Source organism: Pygoscelis adeliae, unplaced genomic scaffold, assembly GCF_000699105.1.
Source record: "Pygoscelis adeliae isolate BGI_AS28 unplaced genomic scaffold, ASM69910v1 Scaffold226, whole genome shotgun sequence".
Taxonomy (NCBI): domain Eukaryota; kingdom Metazoa; phylum Chordata; class Aves; order Sphenisciformes; family Spheniscidae; genus Pygoscelis; species Pygoscelis adeliae.
The window spans coordinates 1,592,354-1,604,221 of NW_008824983.1; the positions used below are offsets into that span (position 1 = coordinate 1,592,354).

The following is an 11,868-nucleotide window of genomic DNA, read 5'->3' on the forward strand; positions in this document are numbered from 1 at the left end:
ATAGCTGTAAGGGTTATAGGGATATATGAGCTTTCCTGCTGCTTCAAGGTGCAGTCCTCACAGGCAGGGGAAAAATCTAATTATTTAAGTGCTTATTCTCTTGGAGGTGAGGAAGGTTATGGTGAGCGAAGAGGAAGGAATGAAAAGGAAAAAGGAGGGAAGGAAATTGATCACATTAAGGAGGTTTACCTTCCTGCCATATAACCTGTGAAATCTTGGCCCCGTTCCAGTCAGTGCTATTGCTTTTGTTGATCTGTTAATACACCAGAAACCCATTCAGTCTCTCAGATGGTTGGGACTGTCTTTTCTAAGTGTCTGAAATGTATTTGAATGTTTTTGACATACTTCAAAGCTACAGTAGTTTAGATAGTTGTGGTTGGATGGGTAGGTGCATAAAACACTGGAACAAAAGAATATACTTAAGTAAGAAGAAAGTAAGGAGAAACCAATGCAAAAATAATACTCTGGTGTGACAGTGTAGAGGGTAGGATGAAATTTTCCAGTGGTGGCAAGGAAATTATAGGTAGATCTACATAGAGGAATTGTATGACTTGAAAGTCTACACTGTTGGAGCTAATTGCAGCTGTTTTAAGTAATGAGGTAACATCAAGATTCCCAAAAGATAAAATGATAAAGTGCACCTGTTGGTAATTAATTGCAGCTCCCCCTGAATAATTACAGAATCTTGGCCTTAAGTGGGGAAGTAAGCTTTTCAGCTTGTTTTCCTAGCTACTGTTTTTATTTTGTTAAAGCAGCTGAGACCCTCAGGCGTGAACCAGACCTGTCTTGAGTAAGAGGCTGGGCAAATGGAAAGGAAGTCTGTTTTGAACAATTGGTTGTATTTTTAATTCATGTTTTGCAGTGGGATCTCTTTGCTGTGGCTGCCCATTTGGATAGCTTATTGCCATAGTAATAGAATCCTTGGCATCCGCTGCAAGACTTAACATGTGATATTAAAGGTGAACTGTAATGCTTTTAAAAATAAAGCCAAAACTATGTTTTAAGATTGTAAATCACTAAGAGAATACGTGGGTAGGCTTAAATACAAATAAAACAGACTTAAAGAAAATATGTGAACATAACTTCCTCTTCTTGATCTATAGGTGTAAATCCTACCCCAACATTTTTTTCAGGACTTGGAAACTTGTGGGTCCAGGGGGCCTTGTAGAAACTACTGTAGAAGGAACATTGGGCTCCGAGGGCTGCTTTCTCTTTGGTCTGGCTGGTAGGCTAAAACCATCAGGAGTGTTACAGAGGTGAAAAGATGTCCCCCAAGAGACAGTAAATGTTGTCAAACGTCCATTGTTTAAAGTCAGTGCTACTACTAAGGTATATGGAAGATGTTGATCATATGTCTGCATATTCTGTGACTCCACTTCCTTTAGCCTCTGAAGAGCTAAAGAGCTGGGAGGAAGTTTATGTCAGGAGGCAGCTACCTGCCTGCTGATGGTAAGTAGTAAGGGGAAAACTGGCTGAGCAGGAGCATATAGAACCACTTGGGGTGAAACTTGGAGAAAGTTGCAAGGCTACAAACAAGGGAGAATGCTGAACAGTGCTGTGAGCAAGTAGGCTGCCTCCACACTCTACTGTAGTCTCTTCCCCTTCCTCATAGTTATCACTTTCTTTCTCACGCAGTGGAGTGCATGTATGTCACACAGTTACTTTGCTTCAGTTTACGTATCTTTGAATGATATCTCCCATTTGGAAGTTTGAGGCGGTTACTGAAGTCATCCGATAAAAACAGAGCTTTCTTCAGTGTATTCAGTGAGAATGGCATTTCAGGCAAGCAGAATTATTAATTGACTTATTGTAAATATAAAGAAAAAAATAGGGTAGCATTTTGGAACAAATGTAAGCGGATGTGCATATTGAAGGGCATAAACCAATGACCAGTATGAAGAAAAGTCTCCCCTATCCAGTTGCATACCGCAAAAGTTTGCTTGAACTGGCAAGTATCAGAACATGTATGGAACTTGCTGGGCTGCTACTCTGAGCCAGTATGGTCTATGTTAATAATCAGCAATTAGTATTTGATATGTTTTTTTAAGGTTACACACATATTCTTAATGATGTAAAATACGTAATGTTTCTTAATAGCTTTCAAATCATTCCACTTTATTTCTGAGACAGGAAGTCCCAAATAAAAAAAAAGTTTTGTGTGTTGCTTGTTGAAGCAGGTAGGTAGGTTTCCTCTGGGATTATTAATCATACTTGTTACAGTACCGAAAAGCCAAGAATGACAATTCCCTCTTTAATTCCCACTTCTTTTTGCTACTTACATCCTCACTCCTCCTCTAATAATACACATTGGGACTGAACCAAACCAGAGATGCTCAGAACTAAAGAGGAAGGTGTCATACTCCTATATAAAGAGGTAGGCTCTCCGGTCTCCAGGGAAGCAAGTCATAAAATCAACTAATCAGGTATAGAAGCTTTTCTGCTTATAATTGCCTCATTTATTCCTCCTAACCTTTGTTCTTTGGACTAGAGTATGTTTCCTTTTATAACTGTGCGTTATACCAGATGTTTTGTGTAGTATTAACTTATTCTTTCAAAACAAAAACTGCATGTTTCTAAGTCCCATCTATGCCATTTTCTTTTTTTTTGAGACCTTTGCTCAGTGAATATATACAGTCTTTCCTTCTTTTACTTATTTTACAATAAGTAAAACAGAAATCAGGAAGTTTATCATGCTGTATCCCAGAAATCCTTCAAAATATTATTCAGCATTTGTTACAAATGTGTATACACCTTGCTTTCTTTGATGCTGAGACCTTATAAAAACATTGTATATAAAAAGGTAATATATTTACGTAAGTGCCTTTAGTATCCGAACTAACAAAAATGATAACAAATACCTGTAGTTAAAAATAGATAAGGAACGGTGAAACGAGGTCATCAATTTGTTATTTGTCTACATTATGGCAAGGTCATCATCTTGCTTCTGGCTTGGAACCTAATTCCTTTCAGTAAAACTACCTGAATGAGTGAAATCAGATTTGATCCTCGTGGGAGCTATGAATGTATTAACAATGCATTTTCTAAAGAAATGAATTATTGAAACCGAGTATTGGACAAAAATGTTAATGGCAAATGCCTTCTTGGTAAAACTCTGTGTTCTTTGAGTTCATTGGCAAAACTCAGTACTTCAGCTGTCAGTATTTCACTTGCTGTGTATGTATCTTAAATACCATACTGCCTGCCTCTGAGGATGAGCTGGGGAAGGTAAGTTAAGTATGTTTATTTAACAACAAATAGCTAACAATATATTTTGAAACCTATTCGGACATTTTCGGTGAAGTATGCTTGAGCTGATAATTTTCTTTTTTTGAAATTGTCAGCCATAATACTGTGAGAATCATCAGTTAGTTTATCTGATTTTTTTTTAAGGGGAGGCTCAGAGGTGCATTAAGCCTTTTATTTCTCTTTTCCTCAGTTTTCCTCTCTTCCAAAGCCAAGGAAAAAAAAGAGATTTTTGTCATCCTTAGTGTTGTCCCTCCTTAGAAACATTGTAGAGTGATATTTTGCATAGATGCATGGTTTATAATGAATTGAAGATTCATGAATGGGTTGATGGGATGCAAGCATCCCCGTTGATGGATGTTCTGGAGGAACTTCTGTGACGTGACATCCTTTTCAGTTTTTTTTATTTTTCTGTTGCTGGATCAAATTAACTGACATTTCCATTAGGAGGGCAGACTTTGTCTTGTGTTCTAATTTTTTACCTAGCTTACTTGTGACGGGTGACCTGCAAATACTAAAAACAAACTCAGCAAACATGTTTGATATTTCTCTTTCAGGAAATGTAAGCTTATATATTTTTTTATTCTTTAAAAGGTAACGGATTCCCCAGCAGATGTAGCAGAAAGAGCAGACAGAATTATTACCATGCTGCCTTCTAGTCCCAATGCGATAGAAGTTTACACAGGAGCAAATGGAATTCTAAAGTAAGAATTTGCTGAAGTCTGGAGAATTCCCACTCCTAATCAAGGCTGTGTTACACAGTTTGTCAAATGATCGCTGTTGCTGTAACTCTTGCTGTGCGTTCAGGGCACTTAACTTGATGTTCTCCTCTGTTTTGTCACTGTTGATATAGAATAATAATTTATGTGAGTTTGAGACAACTTAACTGACTATTATCTACCTTCTCAGTTGCATGTTTCTTTTACCGTAATGTACTACAGACGAGTATAACTAGAATATTTGCTGGCAACAATTATTTGCTCAAATACATTTTCTTTAACTTGAAATCCTGTAACTGAAATGTTCTGACGAGATGCCATTGTGTCTCATAATATTAAAGTGCATTAACATAGAATAGTTGTTAAGGCTTTATTGATTTCTACTCTTCTTATCTGTTTATTACATGAGAAAATATCTAAAGAGTTTGTTTAATCTGAAACAGTGGTTTTTAACTTCTGCGGAGGGATTTCCACTGAGCCTAAAATTGATAGTTTGCAGAATTCTAAAACTCAAGAGTTTTTGGACTTGCCAAATTAAAAAGTAAATAGTATTTAAAAGGCTCTTCTGGCCACGTGTGCACTGCTTCTAGCAGGCTGACTAAGGCTACTGAATACCTTTGAGGATCATGTAGGATCTTACTGCTATCCAGGTTAATAATGTAAAGGAAGAAATATAGAGCAGATAAAAGTACCGTAGATTGTCTAAAACTGATGATAGCTTTTTTAGTTATTGATTGTAGGCAATATTAAGGTGCAGTGATTAGAAAATTAAATAGGGATTTTCTATTCTCCTTCCAATATAGAAAATAATAGTTGCTTCCTTCTCTTACTGCCCATAGTTTAATTCCCCCCAAAGTAGGACTGAGCAGATCTAAGTAGCCGTAGTTTAGATCCTTCAGGGAAGAAGGGTAATTGGATCAGTCCCACAAAGCTGGGCAAACACCTATGGGAGAATTGTATCCAGGATGGCAGCATTTTGAAGACTGATTGGCAGTACTTACTGATATAATACAGCCAGTTAATCTTTTGAGTACCTAGATGTGGAAAATACTGCGGGAAACAGAGGATGTGGAAAGCAGTCCTGACCTGCTGTAGTTTCTCAGTCTCCATATTCAAAAGAAGGAAGTGTAATTTGACAGTAGTGGTTAATTGTCGCTCTTAGTGACCTGGTCCTTGGTGACTGGTTTGACTTTGATCGTTTTCTGAAGCTTTTTAAGCTTTACTGAAGAAAACATTGATGCTCTGGCGTGTTTAAGGATTAACTTAGTCATCTCGCTGTGTTACCAAGGAGCCTGTGCCACTGCTCCTTGTTCTGAACGTAAGGGGAGATGCTGTAGTACTGTATCTGCCACATTGGTTTTCATTTGCAAACTCACTGCAGCAGCTCATCCCTTCTGTGAAAAAGGACAAGTTCTGCATATGTGGCACTATTTGAGTCTGGAGCTACAGTGGGGTCCACAACTGTATGTACATATTGAGAGGCTATTTCCAGCTATCTAGATAATTCGATTCAGTGAAGTTCACTGTACTGCCAAAAGCATGCAAGGTGCAGCGAGGCTCTTCATCTGTCATGTGTAGCTTTAAATTACTTAACCTTTTTATGACTGAAAAATTATGTTGTTTGATTTTGTGGTGCTTGCTGGTCCAGTGGACATTAAATCATGGTGCAATTGAATGGAAAGAGGGATAAAAATATAATCAATTTTTTGTTGTTGAGGGCATTAAAAAATTTACTTTAATTGCATTTTTTTAAACACGTATACAACTTTTTGTGTTCTACAGTTTGGGATACAATTCTTCTGCCTAAATTTACTAGCTATCAGTGGGAAAAACATTTTTCTTCGTGCTTTGCTTTAAATCTGCAGTGGGCTTTTGTGGTGTTAGTTATGATCTTTATTTAGAATAAATTGTAGCAATGATTAAAAATGCAATCAGGCTATTCTGATAAGAACTTAAGATATTGTATATATAGAGAAAGAAAATTGTATTGTTATATGTGAAATTTTAGGTGGTATCAACATTTAGTTCAGTTGCTTAGAATGTATCTTAGATGATCTGTGTATGATACACTGCTCAAGCTTGCATGATGGCAGGTTTTCCTAGTGCACCCTTTTTGTGTAATTTTTTTTATAATAGTGTTTAGGAAGAACATCCTTTTTTGTGTTCGGGTTTTATTGTGTTTTGAGTCATTCAAAATTGTGCATTAAACATACTCAGGAGTATACATACTGAGCAGATCTTGCTCAACAGAGCTTAAAACTTTGTGTTTATTAGTGTACCAAAAAGTGTCTATACATTTATCATACTGAGGAAGGCCAGTGCCGTGGTAATAGCTGCAGATGTCTTGTGCAACAAATACTTAATTATTAATCTTTATTTTAGGAAAGTGAAGAAAGGCTCATTGCTAATAGATTCCAGTACTATAGATCCTGCAGTTTCAAAAGAGTTAGCCAAAGCAGTTGAAAAAATGGGAGCTGTTTTCATGGATGCCCCAGTTTCCGGAGGTAAGTCTTCATTAACAGCTTACCTCATACTGGACACGTCTCTTTGTTTGCAATCTCAGCCATCAGTTTGTACCCTTGTTGGTACATGTTGCTTTTCTTTGCTATATGTACAGTATTCTTTTTTTTGTTCCATTACATTAAAGAAATGTATGTTATTTTAGGAATATTTTTAGAGTATAGGAATATGCTTTTGTGTTAGACCTGGAGAAACTGAGCTTTCACGTGATGTGGTACAGTGGTCCTTTTAATTTAACTTTTTTCAGAAAGTTATGTTTTTATGCAGGTAATCACATCTCTTCAGTCTCCATCTGTTTCTTTCTGTTAGGGAAGGACTGTTTGGTTACCATTAAGCAGTTCTGTTACTTTTTCATTAATTAAAAAGGAGAGAAGGAAGGGGGGAAGAAAGGATTTCATTGTCAAGAAAAACCAGAGCTTTCCTCTGGTTTTATAACAGTTGAAGAATGTGAGTGATATTTGTCTACTCTTGAAGTTGCTAACTATTGATCTCATGAGTATTTAATCTCTTATAAGAAATAATACAGAGCAAGGAAGTCTTTCATTTTGTGGACAGAGGAGAGCAGAAGCATAAAATTAAGGTTTTGAAAACAAAACCACAGCTGATTGTTACTATCGTTGAATTCTTCTCTAAAACCCCTAGGATTGGAAGGTGAGGAAAACTCATTTTTTACAATCCACTCTAAAAATTAATGTAAGTGGCATCATGAGAATTCTTTATTTTCCTGTCTTTAATAAGGTAATTCAGAGAGTTATCCCTGAAAGCATAAAAATACAAAGGGTAGAAGAGAATTTGGCCTCAGAGAGTTTGTCAAAGGTATGATGCACAAGCTAGAAAGAGCGTAGCCTGAATTTCAGATCATGAAGATAAGTGTGGGTGAGGAGCAAAAACTAACCATCTTTTTAATTTTCAACTGAAAACTAAGGCAAGATTTGGCTACACACTAGATGCCAAAATTTTCATCCAAATTCTCATATGAATAGAAAGTAGCAAGACCTGGGTAGGTGATATTGAAGAATATAATGGGAAAGGCAAGATTCTTGCTTCCCAGTCAAAATATTAGTCCTTGTTTTATAAAGTTAGATAACTTGTCAGCCTGGGAATAAAAACCACAGAAAAAAGTATGTTGTGGATGGATGATATATCTATCTGATCCTTTTCTAAACACAGCATGGCCTTCTACTTACCAGTTGGGCAATTCTGATATCTTTTATTTGGTTCTCTTCAATCGCTTTCCCCCAAATATGTTGTTTACCTGAGGGAATTATTTACCTTTTGGAAATATCTGTAATTTGTTTTTACCCCTAAGTTTTTGCTTTAAGGCTGGCTATGCTATAACTACAAAGAAAGAAAGAAAGAAAAGTTTGATTCCAAAACAACCCTAGTTGTTTTGGGGGTTTTTGTTCCTTGAGAAAATGGTAATGCCAAGACTGGGTTAATATAATAACATACAGTTGACTAGTCTGAATATAAATGGCTTTTTTGGTGTTAGTGGTTTACCTGAATACAAATTATTTGGTGTTTAGTGTCAGTTACAGATTGAGTGGTATTCTGAAGGAGCGGGAAAGAATTGATACGTACATTCTAGTACATAATATGTTTGTGAATGCCAAGGAGCACTCTGTACAAATCATGTTTAAAGTGGGCAGTTGCTAGAAATGCGGAGAAGTATGTTAAAAAAAGCTTTAATATTATGCTTTGTTCTTTCCATCTCTCAAGACCTAACACATCAAGTCTTTGGGATATTTTTGTACGTTCTGACTGCATTGTTGGCCTTTAGACAAAACACTAAATGGAGAAGTATGCTCAGCTCTCTAGAAATTGGCAGGCATTACTCTGTTGCTGTGCAATGCAGTAGACTTGGCAGGAGTGTGAGGGAGGGCATTTGTGGGACTCAGTGAGGAGGAAGAGAAAGCAGCATGCCTGAACTGTCTTCTTTAGACCTGTCTGTTTACTAGCTGTTATTGGCAGGCAATTCCACTTAGGTTTTTAGGTATTTGGGTTTTGCCTGATGGACGTTAATGTTCATCTGCACTGTGAGCAAGTTATTTCACAAACTGAATATTTTGAAAATTGCTTGGTCTATAAACCTTATGGAGAAATAGTGATGATTTCAATCCTGTCTTGACATTGCAAATGAAGTATCTTAAGGCCTAGCATTAGTGCCAGATTTTAGTGGCTGGTTTGCAGCCTTACCCCTGCAAGATTCTTTCCCTTGATCTTTTTCAGATGGGCCTGTGTGCCAATGTCGTAGTGCCATCTTCTTCGTATGATTGGCCTACAGCATTTACTTGCAGCTTACAGTCAGGACTCATTAAGTAGAAGTTGATGCACCAAGTTACTATAGTGTTATTTTGTATTAACTGACTTTGGAAAATACTTCTCATCCCAGGAGTTGCATGCAGATTATGCTGCTAATGCTGTCTAGAGATAGCAATCGCTTTACCCTGGGATTAGGATCTCTTGCAGGTCCACATGAGAAAGTTGTGTCACAGTTCCCAGTTCTGCCCTGATTTGTGAGCTTTGTGAGCGTATGACAAATGAGGAAACATCTTCAAAATCTGTTTTTGTTTAATTTTTTTTTTTAATTCTAAAGGAGTAAATTTATCTTTTTGCAAAGATTAGATTCTGCATCTTTGTATATATAAAAGGCTTTTAAAGCACAAATGATCACAGAAGCGTATTTAAAACTGACTTCTGTTGGCACTGAAGACACTACTGGCTGAGTAAGGGATCTAAATTTAGCCTTTACAAATTGTGTCGAGTTTGTCCTCCCTCTGATTTCACTGAAAGTATGATACAGACTCTCGGCTTGCAGTCCAGAGCAGACTTTACTGGTGGTTTCACTGATGCTGCTGTAACATTTCTCTCTTTTTAATTCAGTTTACAAAATATGCATTGGGTGAAATATACAGTGGGTGAAATGTTTTTTTTATTTCTGATGTGATGCTTTCTTCATTGTAAGCATTGTTAGTATTCAGATATTACCTTTTCAACTTTTTTTCCTTTCCACTGACTCTTGAAATTATATCAGCTCCTCTTCTGCTCAAAATATGTTGTATTGCATTCTGCTGGAACTTCACAAAAAGATGTGACAGCTTGATTTGTTTTTCTGTTTTTGGAGTTATGGATAAACTGTTTTCAATTCTTTTGTAAGTATGGTTCTTTAGATCCGATAATGAAACTTAGGTAAATCTTTCCCCTCACTGTCTACTTTAGCCAAGATAGTCATCAATAAAAGAGTCAGACTGCTAATTGTTAATAAGAGCTGTCATGTAGAGAACTGTAGTCATGATAAAATGACTACAGTCATGATAAAATGGTAATAAACAGTAGAATAAAACATTTTTTTGTGGGAACCGTGGGCTGGAGCTGGTTAGGAAAGGTTGGAGTTTCTATTCCGGCTGTCATTTCAAACTGTTTTATCTTACAGTACTACCTCCATAAGCTCCAGCTAACCGTTAAATGATGGAAAGAATATTAATAGTAACATTGACAAATTGAGACTTCAGCTCTCTGGTAATGGAGTAAAATGTGAGTCCTTGAAGAGTGAATTGCAGACTTATTCCCTGTATGGCCAAATCTGTACTTAACATGGAGCAAAGAAAAAGAATGTTTAGAAATACTGGGAAGATCTTTTCTTTTATTTCCTTTCAAAGAGCAATATATTTCATGGTTCCAGCTTTAAAAAAAAAAAAGACACCTTCTGAAAACTGGAGAAGTGAATATATTTCAACGGCATGATCAGACTGATAGCGGAGATTAAATAGGCCAAACAGAATAATTGGTGAACGTGTTTCTCTTACTTGAACGTTGAAGGTTTAGTGCAGTGTCTTTTCCAAGGGAAGCAGAAGAGAGGGCCTTGCAGAAGAGTTAAGACTATGTCTGCGCCCACTAATGCTTGCAAAGATGATTTGAAAGATGTTCTAAGGCTAGACTAAATAATAAAAAAAAAATTGTTCAAACGTTAGCTTGTAAGTTCTATTGTAATAAGAAAGCATCATCAATATGTTTGCCATAATAAAGCTGGTTAATAGACCTCTCTTCTGTTGGAGAGCCGTCATAGAGCTACTTTTTAACTGGCTTTCCTAGGTTGTATCTGCTTTGTTTCTTTAGCTTTGTGCATTTTTAGAGAAATGCAATCTGAGGACTTTTGGGGAGTGGAAGAGTTGGTTGGTTGATTCAGCGTCTCTAATTTGAGAGATTATGTACTTTTTTAATAAACAGAAGACATGAAATAAGGAATCTCCTGTATTCAGTGGTATAGAGGTTTTGTTTGGTTTTGGCTTTTTGGCCTGCTAATGCAGTGATTGGAATATCTGTTAGGATCCTTGAAACACTGTCAAGACAAAGCAGGTTCATGAATTTAGAGCTAATAATTCTGACCTATCCCCCTGAAGGGCAGGTGTTCTTGTTGTTGAGGAAAAGATTTAAAGGCATAGCTGTGTTTGCTCCATTGTTATTTCTGGATTTATGCTTCTATGCTTTATTTTTAAAGCCTGAATGTGTGTACTCAGAATGGCCGCAATGTTCTCTGTGCTCCTTGTACCGAGCATAGCATTTTCACCTCACTTCTTCTGCTCTTCCTCAGTCACACCATGTCTTGCCTACTCTTTTCTTTCCTGATGTTTGTTAATTTATCTGTTTACATTTTTGCTGAATGCATCTGATCATATTAATTTTTTGCAAAGTTTGTGATCGAGGGATGGTAGTAGAAATTACGATGTACAATCTTAATGTTAAAGGTAGTATGAAACATGTTATTGAGTTATTCTGAAATTTAAGTGAGGTAGAAGTACTGCAGGAAGTAACTGATAACAAAAAAGGGAAGGATTGAGTGAACTGATTTAAGGAAGCTTGAAATGAGGACAAAGAAATACTTTGAAATCTGACATGGTTAAAAAGCCTCTGATTCCTAATAACTTATGTTTTAAACTATTTAACAATACTTATGTTTGTCAAAATAAAGCTAGCTTAATAGACCTCTTTTGTTGGAGAGAAGATGGAAAGGAATGAAGATCTTGAAAATGTTACGCATTGGCAAAATACGTATTTTGACACTGGGGAGGGAGGAAGTATAAACCATGTGCAGAAATCACGATGTTGGCAGCAGCTGCTGTTGCAGAAGAGTTAGATAGTACATTTACTGGTGTGCTGACTTTGCAAGGGTATTTTTCTTCTGTGAGTCTATTATGCTTTTTTTTGATTTTATGGAGAATGCAAAAGGTAGCAGAAGGCAAGGAAGAATAAACAGATTTGTTGAGAGTATCATCTAAAAATGTTCACTGGGGTGGAGACAATTGTTCCTACAATGACTAAAAGGGTGGAATGACTGATTTTATTAAAGTATAGTGTATATTTTGGCTATAAAACTGTGTGTAGTCTG

The 11,868-nt window shown here is 36.6% G+C and overlaps 1 protein-coding gene across 1 annotated transcript in view; it reads left to right on the forward strand.

Moving 5' to 3' along the window:
• The window catches only part of HIBADH (3-hydroxyisobutyrate dehydrogenase), a 76,368-nt gene that overhangs the window by 573 nt on the left and 63,927 nt on the right, over positions 1-11,868 (forward strand). The window contains exons 2-3 of the mRNA XM_009325707.1: positions 3,838-3,947; positions 6,345-6,466. Of these exons, the coding sequence (XP_009323982.1) occupies positions 3,838-3,947; positions 6,345-6,466 (232 nt within the window). The remainder of the gene's footprint in view (positions 1-3,837; positions 3,948-6,344; positions 6,467-11,868) is intronic.